The sequence below is a fragment of the Nothoprocta perdicaria genome, unplaced genomic scaffold (assembly GCF_003342845.1).
Source record: "Nothoprocta perdicaria isolate Ctin4 unplaced genomic scaffold, notPer1 scaffold_66, whole genome shotgun sequence".
Lineage (NCBI taxonomy): Eukaryota > Metazoa > Chordata > Aves > Tinamiformes > Tinamidae > Nothoprocta > Nothoprocta perdicaria.
The window spans coordinates 3,604,267-3,617,956 of NW_020455932.1; the positions used below are offsets into that span (position 1 = coordinate 3,604,267).

At 44.3% G+C, this 13,690-nt stretch overlaps 1 protein-coding gene across 1 annotated transcript in view; it reads right to left on the reverse strand.

Annotated features, from left to right (window-relative positions):
* Window positions 1–13,690, reverse strand: part of BAZ1B (bromodomain adjacent to zinc finger domain 1B) — a 43,973-nt gene that overhangs the window by 14,314 nt on the left and 15,969 nt on the right. Inside the window, exons 7-11 of the mRNA XM_026050127.1 lie at window positions 10,400–10,538; window positions 9,771–9,901; window positions 8,276–8,387; window positions 1,486–1,584; window positions 882–1,059 (exon numbers count right to left, since the gene is read on the reverse strand). Coding sequence (XP_025905912.1) covers window positions 882–1,059; window positions 1,486–1,584; window positions 8,276–8,387; window positions 9,771–9,901; window positions 10,400–10,538 — 659 coding nt within the window. The remainder of the gene's footprint in view (window positions 1–881; window positions 1,060–1,485; window positions 1,585–8,275; window positions 8,388–9,770; window positions 9,902–10,399; window positions 10,539–13,690) is intronic.

The following is a 13,690-nucleotide window of genomic DNA, read 5'->3' on the forward strand; positions in this document are numbered from 1 at the left end:
AGCATATTACTGCTGTTTCTGCTAGAGCTAACACGCTGCTGATGATCATGCATAGCACTTAAATGTTAATGTCACTTCAGAAAAACGACAACAAAACCCCAAAAACATGATGTGTTAAACAAAGAAATCCATGATGACCAAGCACTAAGCAAGTCTTCCTTTAGTCTCTTCACTTTTCCTTTGCATCTCTTAAAATGTATGGTCTCACCTACATGTGGAAGTCACTGCGGTGACCGAGATGGAGATTAACAACGCATGGACCACTCCAAAGCAGAAAACACTGCCCTTTGGCAAGGGAAGCATACACTAACCAATGCAGTGTATGCTCTACCTATGCCAGGTTGTTTATCCCCTCAAAGTCATTCAGTGCACCAGGGCTGCTCAGGTGAATTAGGCTGAAGTAGCTAGAACACTGAAAATTCATTCATCAGTTCACTGCACAACAGCTTCCTTGGGCTGACAAAACCAGGAACAGAATAGTCACTAGCTCCTGGAAGTGGGGCACAATCATTACCCCAAGCCTAAGGTGGTTTGAATTTAATGGAAACCCCCAAAATGGAAAAACTGCTGGCTTCAACACAGAAGCTAAATGTAATCTACAAAGAGCTCTGCTAAAGCTCAGTAAAGATGTCTGACAGTAGATGTGGGAAACAGGATGAGCAGAACAGCTAGCTTCAAAATTACAATCCACCTACACCAAAAGGATCCTAATTGAGCAGCTACATAATCTTGAAATACCACTTTGGAAAGAGGACATGCACAACAAAGCTCTACTATTTTCCGGATCGTCTCATTTGAGAAGAACCAAAGACTCAAGAGCGTCCACAAAAGGTATCAACTTGTGTTTTGTCTTTTTGGTACTACTTTGCCTCTTCACTCACTCTGGCTTCAAATTCTGGTGTCACATCAACATATCCCAGCCCTCCTTTCTGCAGCCGGGTTGCAACCTCAATTAGATCACTTCGAAGGTAGTTCAGCAGTTCCTGGTTACCATCACAGGATTTAAGGCCCAGGTTCTGTTTCCGAGCCAAATGGATAGAATGTGTGATGTCCTGATACCTGCAAAATCAAGAACAACCTTTGAACATGTGCGGGCCAGTGCCTTGTATGTTGTGAGGACACTGGGGCAACAACAGCATCCAGTGCGACCTGCATGCTCCAATAGTGCAGAATATTCTTTGTAAATACTCAAGAAAGCACGTGGTATTCCTGCCTCTAGGTATGAAGCAACATTGCCTTTACTTCCAGGTGCAAGGAGGAAAAAAGGACAGAAGCTCTTCACAGTTTAGACCATTACTGATCAAGAACTTAGGAGTTATCATCTAAGACAGTAGATTTCTCATTCTAAACAGCCTCTCCTCTCCGACGCATGCACAAAGCAAAGCATGGAACGCGTGCCCCAGGAATGGAAAGGCTGGCTATGAAGTGGATATACTCGGACTTTGAGAAGGCACATAGAGCGAGGCAACAGAACAACGGGCTCACTTTTTCTCCAGACGCTCCTTTAGCTGACTCTCTCTCACTCCTTTTGGGTGCAGGCATTCCAGCAGCTCATCCAAATCCTTCTGACTGTCACAGAGAAACCTACAAGACAAAACACGCACCAACATCAGCTCAAGTATATCTGTGGCAGGACTTATTTTTCTGCTAAATAGTTCACAAATATTAGTAAGCACGGGTGACAACTAACCGATACTTCAACCCCATGGAACAAGATGAGACACTTCAGTTATGCTAGTATCTGGATTTTGATTAAGACTGGCCTCATTTAAAGATCTCCAAATGCAGCTTAATCCAGGATAGAGAAAATAGAAGCAAAACAAACACTTGAATTTCATCATCTACCCTGGGGATTTTTTAAATTACAGTCATTTTAAGTAATCTGAATATATTTTTTAATGCACTAGGAAAATATTAGCATGTTATGTGCTGCACAGCATGGCAATTCCATCATTCTTTCTGGAGAGCCTTTAACAGTAAGCCCCTAGATTAAAGAAGGATATATCCTGGTTTATTCCATGATTGCTGAAGTTGTAGATTTGAGACTGTGAAGGTTATGATCTCTGCCAGTGCAGAATTTCCCATTTGTAAGAAGCTAGCATTACCTTGAAGCTTAAACGCAGTATGTGAAAATCATATTCATTAGCTTTAAACCTTTCTCCTCAGAAAGCCTTTAACAAGCGCAATGATCACCTGTCATTAGTTGAATCTAAAAGGACCAGACTTTGGAAGACTTCTCCACACAGGCACTACAAGCAATTCCACAGTACAATTCAAAGCAATGAATTGCTGCAGATTTGCAATAGCTTTAAGATGGGAGAGGATCTACAACAGGCACCTGGGTTTGACCAACTCTCCCTGAAAAACCTGGAGTTTGAGGGACTTGGATCTCTTCTACACCCCTCTAAACTCAAATGTGGGACATTAGTTKGATTCAGAGCACCCTGCTGCTCCAAGCAGTGACAGCCTTGTTTTCCAAGCCAGGACCATGTGCTCCCTCCCACCTGAAGGAACCACCTTATGCTTCCAACTAGGATTCTCAACCAGGCTGGGAGCAGGGATGTGATAAAACATTTTAATGGGGGGAGGCAATAGGGTCATTAGCTTGTGGGATTCAGTAATAAGGAGGGGAAAATAAGTGGTGCCATTCAGGTGGTCTGACAGAGTTCATGTGCAGTAAAATACCCCAAGTAATTGGAAAAGAAACCTAGGGGAGAATTGAGACCTTAGTTTCACACCCAGATGGAAGGCTTCAAATTGATCTTATAGTGGGCCCAGAGCTGCCCCCCAGTGCTCCAGGTTTGGCCTCCCCAGAGCTGAGCAGAGGGGCAGGATCCCCTCCCTTGACCTGCTGGCAACGTCCTCCTCATGCAGGCCAGGATCCCATTGGCCTTCTTGGCCACGAGGGCACACTGCTGGCTCATGGTTAACTTGGTGTCCACCAGAACTCCCAGGTCCCTCTCCGTGGAGCTGCTCTCCAGCAGGTCGACCCCTAATCTGTCCTGGTGCCGTGGGTTATTCCTCCCCAGGGGCAGGACCCTGCACTTGCCCTTGTTGAACCTCATGAGGTTCCTCTCTGCCCAGCTCTCCAGCCTGTCCAGGTCCCTCTGGACGGCAGCACAGCCCTCCGGAGTGTCGGCCACTCCACTCAGCTCCACAAACTTGCTCAGGGTGCATTCCGTGCCCTTGTCCAGGTCATTGATGAACAGGTTGAACAGCACCAGGCCCAGCACTGACCCCTGGGGACACCACTGGCCACAGGCCTCCAACTGGACTCGACCCCATTTATCACCACCCTGTGGGCTCTGCCATCCAACCAGCCCTCAATCCACCTCACTGCGCACTCATCCAGACCACACTCCCAGAGCTTTCCTATGAGGATATTATGGGAGACGGTGTCAAAAGCTGTGCTGAAGTCAAGGTAGACAACATTCACGGCTCTCCCTTCATCCAGCCGGCCAGTGATCCCATCATAGAAGGCTATTAGGTTTGTCAGACAGGACTTCCCCTTGGTGAATCCATGCTGACTACTCCTGATCACCTCCTTCTCCTTCCCATGCTGAGAGATGCTCTCTAGGATGAGTTGCTCCATCACCTTTCCAGGGACAGAGGTGAGGCTGATTGACCTCTAGTTGCCCAGCTCCTCCCTCTCGCCCTTTCTGAAGGCTGCAGAGATGCTGGCGCTCTTCCAGTCCTCCGGCATCTCCCCTGCTCTCCAGGACCTCTCCAAGATGATGGAGAGCAGCTAAGCAATAACTCCTGCCATTTCCTTCCCAAGATGTTCTACCATCACTTTGAGGCTACTCTTAATCTCACCCAAGATGGACAACTAGGAAAAAGAAACAGGCAGTAGGAGTTAATACAAATAAATAAGTTCTCTTATGTACCACATGTTAGCACTTTGAGTTATAGCTGAACCAGCTGTGCTATCTGAACAAGAAGGGTACAGATATCTGATGAATTCAGTGTGATCTTTGAGCTCTCCAGTGTGGACAAAGAAAAACTGCAAAAAGCAGCCAGAGAGAAGACTCCTTCATAATTACCTACTGCTCATGGGAGCCCTTGTGACTGGAGACAGATCAATAACAAAGGCCACACAAGAAAATACTGTCAAAGAAACACAAATTTCCTCAGAGAGAAACTCTAGTTACCCTCTATCCTCTGAAATAATATATCTCAAATTGTCCCATTTTTCTTTTTCTTTTTTTTTTTTTTTTCTTCTTGGTGGAAGTTTACCTGTGAATGGCAAGAGCTATCAGACAGGTATTTAACAAACAGGCTCTTTGCATTTCTACAGCTTTAAAGAAAAGTCTTTCAGCGGAGAAGCTTACTCCTTATCTGTAGGGAATGGCTTTAGGAGGCCCATCAGTTTGGACAAAAGTCATGCSGAGAGCACAAAAGAAGACTAAATTGGAAGTGGTTATGCTTGATAAGTGGCCACTATGCCCCTGGCTCACTTTGGGAGCATGAAAGCTCAGATTTTGTCTCAGACTCTTCATTTGCATTGCTTTACCTTGACATCCCAACACCATCGRTTTCCTTGGGAGAGCAATGAACATGGTCACAATATTCTCTTAACAGTAAAAATGAGCAACTGCTGTGCTTGTTAGCAGTCCGCTCCATTTTGAGGCATGCAGGGAAGAAATCAAAGACCCTGCAGAAGAATCACGCCAAGAAAAAAAAAAAAAGTAGAAAAATAAAGTCTGCACAGCACCTTATTTCTCAAAGGCAGAACAGTCACAAAGTGCCATTCCTTAATCTGTCCCTGCAGATTTCAGCATCTGCTGTTGGAGAAGTTTGTGTCAGGCTCTTATCTTTRTGCTTACCAATAAATTTTTGCAGCGATGTCTCTACCTGGTGCTTYGAGCCTGTGCTGCTGTGGAGAAGCACAGCACGGGCAGCAGCGAGCTGCACTTGCCAACTGTGCAGCGTGCAGCACTGCCTCCCTTTATCCTCCCCTATTTAACTGGCTGACCATTTGGTTTTATATCAACAGAAAATGCTCTTTCTTTAGAAGACTTCTCCTTTCCTCGCTAACATTACTGACCTCTATCATCATACTGAACATAAAATGACTTAATTACTTCTGTAATTTGTTTCCTATTTCTTAACCGATTTTTCACTCATGAAATCCTCCCTCTTATCCAAGGTAGTTWAGCTTCTCTCAGGTCCTGTAACAGAGCTAGTAAAACTGATTGTTCCCACAGAATAATTTTTTTTCTGTTTGTTTTGCACTTTGTTTTATTCTCTTTATCTTTTTCATTTAGGCTTGTTAAAAAACCAATCATGGTTTTAAAGTAGGCCTTCCTTCTTTTAACAACTTCTTTACCCTGATATGAATCATATAGACATTGTTTTTATTGCTGTTTTACTTCCACGATTCCTCGAATCCCTCTTTTTTTTTTTTTTCCCTCCTCAAATGTAAGAGGTACTTGCTTTGAACAACTAGCATGGAAACTTCAAAACAATCTCTTTGAAAGCATTTTATGCCTTTGGCTGCACCCTCCAGGGTCCATCCCCTTCTTAGAAATCATCTTAATTTTTTTATGTAGCATGCATTTTTTTTTAAAAAAAAACATGACTGTATCAAATCTGTTGTCTCTTGTGCTCTTGGGAGAACAGTGTATTGAAGCACACAGGGTCACTTCTTACAAAGCAGCTCTTCAATAATAAAATATAATTCAGTGCCAAGAGCGCCCTGGACCTGGTTCAAAGGCTGCTTCTCCTCTGTTGGGTTCTGTGACTAGTTACTCTACAAAGCATTCTTATCTTTTTAACCTTTCTGATCTCTTTGTCTGTCGATAAGAGTTAGCAACTTCACTGAGCTATTCAAATATGGTGTTGTCCCATCCTTGGCATGGAATTTCAAATCACAAGGACTTTGCATTGCTTGTTACCTCAGCTGATTTGGCTTTGCGCTGCTCGCAATTTATAGCATCCTCCACCACTAATAAAAACTCCTGTTTTCCTTGCACAGTTTGTCCTTCTGGTGCACATACTGCCAGCTCTGCTACATAAAGACCAAGTATTAGAAAAGGTAGTTAGAAAGAACAGAGAACTATCTTGCAACTTCCTCCAAGTCCCACTATTTAGCACCCACTTCTTAGAACATCAAATTRCTTGAATTTTGGCTGTGTAACAGGTGTGCAGAGGACTAGCCTGAGATGGAGGTGAGGGCTTGCACGGTGCTATTAGACAGCACGAGGGCAAGCAGAGGAAACTGCTACCTCCCAAGTCCACTGCTGGCAGTGGAAGAGCATGGCTAGAACAAGCCAAAGAATCAGCACTCAATGTGGGTCGCATTAGATGAGTCAAGAAGTGCACAAAATTGAGGGTCTGACATTTCCTGGTTGCAGAAGTAGAAATATTTTTAGTAAAGTAGCTCTGACTTATTATGGCAGCAGTGGAACTATGTTTTGAAACTAAGTTTACAACTGGTGATAATTATTCTAGCACGAGGGCATTGCTGATCACTCCTTACCCTGTACAGCAATGGTCCACATAAAGAAAATTCCCTATAGGAGAGACTCTGATAGGGTCAATCACTGGAGAGAATCATAACCACATTTGCTTGAAGGTACAGAATTTAAATATGATCGATTCAGTTAAAAGATGTGTTGGTGACTACTGCTTGGCAAAAGGGAGGAATTACAGGCACAGCCATCTACCTAGAAGAAAAAAAAATGCTAATTTATGGTGAGTAATTACAGGATTCAACTCCATGGTGTGGTGCTATAGAAGAACAAATGGCCACCACCACAGTCCATTTTGAAATCATAGAATGCCGAAGGTTGGAAGGGACCTCAGAGGTCATCGAGTCCAACCCCCCTGCTCACGCAGGGTCACCTAGAGCACGTGGCACAGGGCTGCATCCAAGMGGGTTTTAAAGATCTCCAAAGAAGGAGACTCCACAACCTCTCTGGGCAGCCTGTTCCAGTGCTTTGTCACCCTCACAGTGAAGAAATGCTTCCTTAAGTTCCTGTGGAACTTCCGATGCTTCCGTTTGAAGCCATTTCCTCTAGTCCTATCGCTGTCCACCACTGAAAAGAGGCCGCCCCCCTCCTCCTCACTGCCTCCCTTGAGGTATTTATACACGCTGATCAGGTCCCCCCTCAGCCTCCTCTTCTCCAGGCTGAACAGGCCCAGCTCCCTCAGCCTTTGTTCATATGGTAGATGTTCCAGGCCCCTGATCATCCTGGTAGCCCTGCGCTGGACTCTCTCCAGCAGCTCCACATCCCTCTAGTACTGGGGAGCCCAGAACTGGACACAGTACTCCAGATGTGGCCTCACCAGGGCTGAGTAGAGGGGGATGATCACTTCCCTCGACCTGCTGGAGACGCTTTTCTTAATGCACCCCAGGATCCTGTTGGCCTTCTTGGCCACCAGGGCACACTGCTGCCTCATGGTCAACTTGTCGTCCACCACGACACCCAGGTCCCTCTCTGCGGGGCTGCTCTCCAGCAGGTCCACCCCTAATCTGTACTGGTGTCCAGGGTTATTCCTCCCCAAGTGCAGGACCCTGCACTTGCCCCTGTTGAACCTCATGAGGTTTCTCGCCGCCCAGTCCTCCAGTCTGTCCAGGTCCCTCTGGATGGCAGCACAGCCCTCAGAGCTATCAGCTGTGGAAGAAAGATGACACTGAGGGACACGTGTGCCTCAGCACAAGGATGGGCAGGGTATAGGCCTGGCTCRAAAGATCTCAGTGAAAGAAACTTCTACTTCATGTGCTCAGGGATCACACATTCCACAACTCCGGTCTCCTGAGAACAATCACGAAAAACTGGGCATTGTTAGCTAGGTCACTGTTGTTGTTGCAGTTGTTTTGTTCGGCAGTTCTTAAAAAAGCCCACAGTAACTAGGAAAGAGTTATCATTTCTTTTTAAGTATAAAAAAACATACCCCAAAGCAGTTTTACTGGGTTAATTTACATTAGCTTTAAATCAGGTTAATTAGGTCGACTAGAACGATTCGACCAACTCTTGAGATTAGCTGCTCTATTATTCCTTCATTCCTAGTATCAATAATAGAGGTCCAGCAGGCTGCTAAATTAAGTCCTGAAAGTGTAATAGGATCCAAGGTGCCCATCAGCTCTCATGACAAATAGAAAGTACATGTTCAAGAGATATCATTTATTGTTCTGTACTGTATCAAATGAAATCTCTATATAGTTTCCTRCACAGTTTCTATGTATAGTGTGTATATTGTGTGCATGTATATAGTTTCTATATAGTTCTTTATGCTTTGAGTGTTTTGCAGCCAGAAAAGCAGTTATTACCACAAGTTCTGTCCTTGTTTAGGCGCGGTGGTCTCTGTGGGGATGTCTGCCACRTGCACAGCCCTATGATGCAGGCTCACTCTGCCGTCGGCGGCTGCGCCCTTCCKCTTATCTGCGGGAGAAAAGCACAAGCTCAGAACGTATTTGCCCTCATTTTCCCCCAATCAGCATTTTGATTTTGCAAAAACAAAACTATCTCCAGTTAAAGTGTTTATAGTCAGCACGTAGTTCAGCAGTCTGTTGAAGAAAACTAATTTAACATTAGTTGGCTAAATGTGGTGTAACTATTTATACAAATACCCAAAAGATAACCAGCCTTTGAAGAAAATATTACTGCATCAGGGAAGTACGGAMACAAGATTAAAGAATTGCTATGATATCAAATACTTAAAATTAATTTTATTCTTTAGCTATATATTGACAAGTGCTGTTAAAAATCCATGCAATGCTTCATGCCTGTCACGCAATTAAGGAAAATACTGTTTAAAGAAAACTATGTCCCTCGTCCTCCACTTCTTAAATGCCTTTCCTGTTACAGGATGTCCTCCAGTTCTTATAGCCCTCACTCAGAAACACTGGTTAGTCCTACAGCAATATTTGGAAGACAGCATCTGGAAGTTGTGCTTTTTTAGAGAAAAACAATTATGCACTATATATATATATATGTGTGTGTATATATGTATGTGTGTGTGCACACCTGTGACTGGACACATATCATTGTGGGCAGAAGGGAAATCAGTGCACCCTAAGAATCTGCAGTCACAACCTCTTTGATGACAACTGTTTTTTTTTTTTTTTTCCCCCAGTTCTGACCAGAGGGAAGGTAAAAGTGAATATTCTTAGTGGAAGCTGGGCCACACATACATATACACATTAAAAAAAAGATTCACTGGGGCAGCGTGGAACAATGAGCTGTTCAGCAAGTCCGCAAGATGCAGGTGAGTGGAACATACACAATGAGTATCACTATTCATTTGTTATTCTTCTCCTACCAAGTGAGGTAATAGAAGTGTTCTGATTTCAAGTGTTCTGATTTAATTCAGACAACCTCTTTCATGCAGTATTGCTGTAGGTGGACTCCACGTGAGCTTATGGTGTTCCAAAAGCAGCAAAGGAAGAGCAATGAAATTGCAATTTTAATCCAATTGCAGCACACTTCTGTAACATGAAAGCATTACATTTGCCTCCCCCGTGGGAGGATTTGAAACCTCGAAGGCAACAATAACATGGTTACTTCACAGCTGACATCACCCTGACTGTTTTAAAGTGAGAAACAGTCTTATTCCATGTCCCTGATGTATCTCAAGGTCTGCAGCAGCAAGGTCATCAAGAGCATCACACTTTCCTGTGCACAGGCTGCCTGAGTTGAGAGCARACTCAGAGTGGAGACCCACAGCAAGACATTCAGACTAAGCCGTTCTCTCTCCCGCATTCATGAGGCCAGCCTAACAGCCAAACAGCAAAGAAAGCCCACAAACAAGCTAGCAGATCATACCTACTGGGCTGTAGTCCTTTTTTGAATCCTCCTTTTTCTGATGGGGAAGGACAAATCTGTAGTCTATACTGTCATGTACCCAGCCTTTTTCAATGAATAATCCAGGAACTTCATCTGAAAACAGCCAATATCTGTAAAGAACACATATAAATTAATGGGTATCTGTCTCCACTTCTCACTACAGTCACATGCCATTCATCTTTATTTGCATAAGGGATATATATGGGGGGAAGAATCTGTGGGATTGACTCAAAATTTATATCGTTAGTAGAACGGCGATTTAGACACAGGAAAGGTTTTCATTATAATCCATTCAAAGAGCATTCTTACACAACAAACAYGAAGAGCAAAGTAGATTCTTGACTAGGGATGCAAACACTTGAAGCTCCACTGGATAGCAGATATCGACCTCCAAGGCAAGGCCAGAAAAATCTGGCAAAACAACGAGGGGTTATTATGCTCTAATAACATACTCCCAAAATACTCTAWCAAAATGCCCTCCTCTGCAGCTGAAAGTTGACAGGGAGTCTCCAGTCACCTTCAGAATAAATACTCCCTAGTTGCTCCTGTCTGTGAAAGGTCAATACGAGAAGGGAGACCCCGGGGCAGGGGATGATGCCCTTTCCTACCTGTTGTGGTTTCGATCTGTGCCAATCGGGGTCCTGCGCATCACCAGCTTTGCTTTGGCAATTCCATCCTGGAAGGTCTTCTCAGCTGCAGCCTTATGCCTCCGGATTCTTTCTTCCTCTGCTTCTTTCTCCATCTTTACTGTTGGAATTAGCACAGAGACGAGTCAGTCCTCTTTTATTGTATCTAGATAACCATATCCTCCTTTATTTGACCAGGAGGAGGGTGGGGAAGTTGGAAATGGAATAATTTATTAATGACAGGGTTAATATTTTAGTATAGCCATCCACCTTTTACCTCATCTTCCACCCCTTGATTCCAGAAAAACAAAAACAAACAAGCCATCAAAGTGAGGGGCAAAAAAGAAAAAAAGTCAAGTCACAAGAATGAACTAGGAAAAGGGGAAAGCTTGGATGACTATGGACTTTAGGAATTTTTCCTCATTATATATCAATGAAACAGTACCTATTGTTTTTCTRTCCCTTATAGTACAGTCGAAGGTCTCTCTTGAAGTAGAGCACAACGTACCACAAGGACGGCTAAAACATTGCGAACASTCCAGATATGACAGCATGGAAGGGAGCACGGATAATGGGTGCCTGCAATTCCACGGGAGCAGCTGTGGGGAATTCTCTTCCCAGAAGCTTACATCCCAAGTGAATCAAGCAGGGGCACACTGGTGAACTGTGCCAGCTTCTGGGCACTAGCACCTCACTAACTACTAACAAAGAACAAGTCACGTATCCCGACTCCCTGTGGATCCCCACCACGGTGCCGGGGCAGGTAACGGCCGTGGGCCCAGGTCACACGCTGGCCGCTGTCCAAAGCGGGAGGCCAACTCGTGCTAGGACTTCTCCCAAGGCTCATACCTGCTCTTTCTCTTGCAGAGATTTTCTGTATCTAAATAGGTTTGATAAGAGCTGACTAGTAAATACCCAGTAAGCCTATGAAGTCCTGCCAATGTAGCCACTCCTGACTGATGGGAAGGGAAACGCTGAGAGACAACCCTTGCATTTGTCACACCAACTCCATATACCAACTTTTGGGTAATACCACAGCAGCAGAGCGGCGCGGGAGCACCGTTGTGCTACGCTGCACCAGGAGGAGGTCTGCGAGCAGCTGCCAAGCCTGTGTTTGTAAGTGCCAGCTCCTCCCTGAAACTACAGGCAGCGACAGCCATTCCCACAGSGCAGACGCCTTCCAGCCCGACCCCGGAGCACCGCAGACTGCGGCAGGAGACCCATCCTGCAGCACGCGCTGCCACCACCGCTCGGGAAAGGGAGCGGAGATGATTTCCCAGGGATTGCTCTTTTTGGCTCCTTCACAAGACTTGCTAAGGACACCCCATTTCCTTACTCATACCCCCKTTAYTTAATTTTGTGGKKTTTTTTTTTGTGTTTTATTTTAGTGGTTTTATTTGGTGGCAGTTTCAGCTGTGATATGTTTAAGTGTATATTTATATGTATATTTATGTTATGTACATATGTTTATATGTATATTTAAATCCACTTTTAGGCTGGCCAAAGAGATCCCCTCTTCCACAGGGAGCCAAATGACATAACAAGGACCTCCTAGCCGACGGCTCACAACAGCTCCAACCTCAAACAGATCCCGCATGAAGAGAAGACAAGGAGTTGATTTGAAAACAGGGGAGAGAAAAAAAAAAGAGAGAGAAAAAGGAAAAAAAAACCCACACATTCAGATGCCCATTTTTCACCTTCATTRTTACTGTGACCTACGTCACAGCTACTGAAAACTAAGTCTCCAGAAGCAGAGCCTGGCGCTGACAGAATTGCTGCAGAGTGGTTATGAACAGGCAGGGCAAAGCTAGCCAAGTTTTATACACTCACACTTTTAGGGAGGATTGAAGCAAAAGGAATTTAGCGAGCTTCCTAGGCAGATAACCCCCAACAACCTTTTCACAGGCAGTGCAAAGACAGATGCACAACAGCCCTTGGYTTGTTGCTCTATGGATACCTAAACTAACTGGAGCTACAATATGCCAGTATCTTTTCACACGGAATGGCAAGGTGGGAGAAATAGTGCAAAAACATACTTTGCAGCTTAATTTGGACCCAGAAGATCACAGACTTCACCTATATGAGCATCAACTGCCTTGGGGAAGTAATCAGCACTAGTACTCTGGAAGCAGTACTAGCAAGGCACACTTCAGTTTCACAGCAAAAAAAGATCTTGAAGAAATCCACCATCTAGCGAGAGTATTTAAACTAATTCCAATTACATTCTAAACTTGCATCTCTCATTTTCATGCTTTTCTTCCTAAGTTTTCCAGTTCTGTAAACAAGTATCCAATTTTTCAAGTATCTGTCCCCTCCCACATTAAAGACAGCTGATGATGAGGAGTACTTGGCGCTTCTCAGACACCCTTTCTCAGCAGCTTCCCTCCAAGAGCCAGGAATCCAACCAGAACCAGCTGCACCCCCAACAAACGCTCGAACGCCTGTGGCACGAGACACAGGTACCTTTTCCAAATGAAGGGAAGAGCAGAAACTGCAATTTTCTCATGCCAGAAAATTGTTCAGTCAAGATGAGAACAACAAGAGTTTCTCCCTGCCTGTCACCCTCATTTGTGCCTGCAGGCTACTCTTAGTTGCTACTCTTCTCTCTAGCAGGCCTCCTTTAGGCATATAAACTTCCACTTCTCCATCTTCTTCCAGCAGAAATTAGTTAGGAAATATCCTATTGCTTCATGGAGTATCTGATAAGAAAAGAACAATTAGTCGGTGTCACAATGACATGGAAAGGGAAGCAGTGAGGCTTTTACTGCCAGGAAAACAAGAGATACCAGCTTGCTGTACTGATGTGTCACTAGTATTCACTACAAAGAAGTCAGGAAAGACAAAATCCCACATTTTCTGAGTAACTTGGAAGAATTGGTTGTGACCTTTACAGGCTTAACTGAAGAGGGTTGTCACTGCTCCGGCAGCATCAGGAACAGCAACCTAGATATATCATAGATATATCTATGTCTATAGATATATAGATATCTATATAGAGAAATATCTCTATATATGTCTATGATACATACATATATCTATCAATGACATAGATATAATCTATATCTCGCACACCCATATATGTATACTGGTATATGCACATACACCYCCCCAGCTGAACCACGACAGAATCAGTGTTTTATCAGCAACTGCTCTTTTACTCCCCTGGAAATATTAACGCTATCCAAAACAAATGCAACAAAAATGACCTGAAAGCCTGTGCAGAGAAGAAGGGCCACAAAGTCCAGTTGGAGGCCTGTGGCCAGTGGTGTCCCC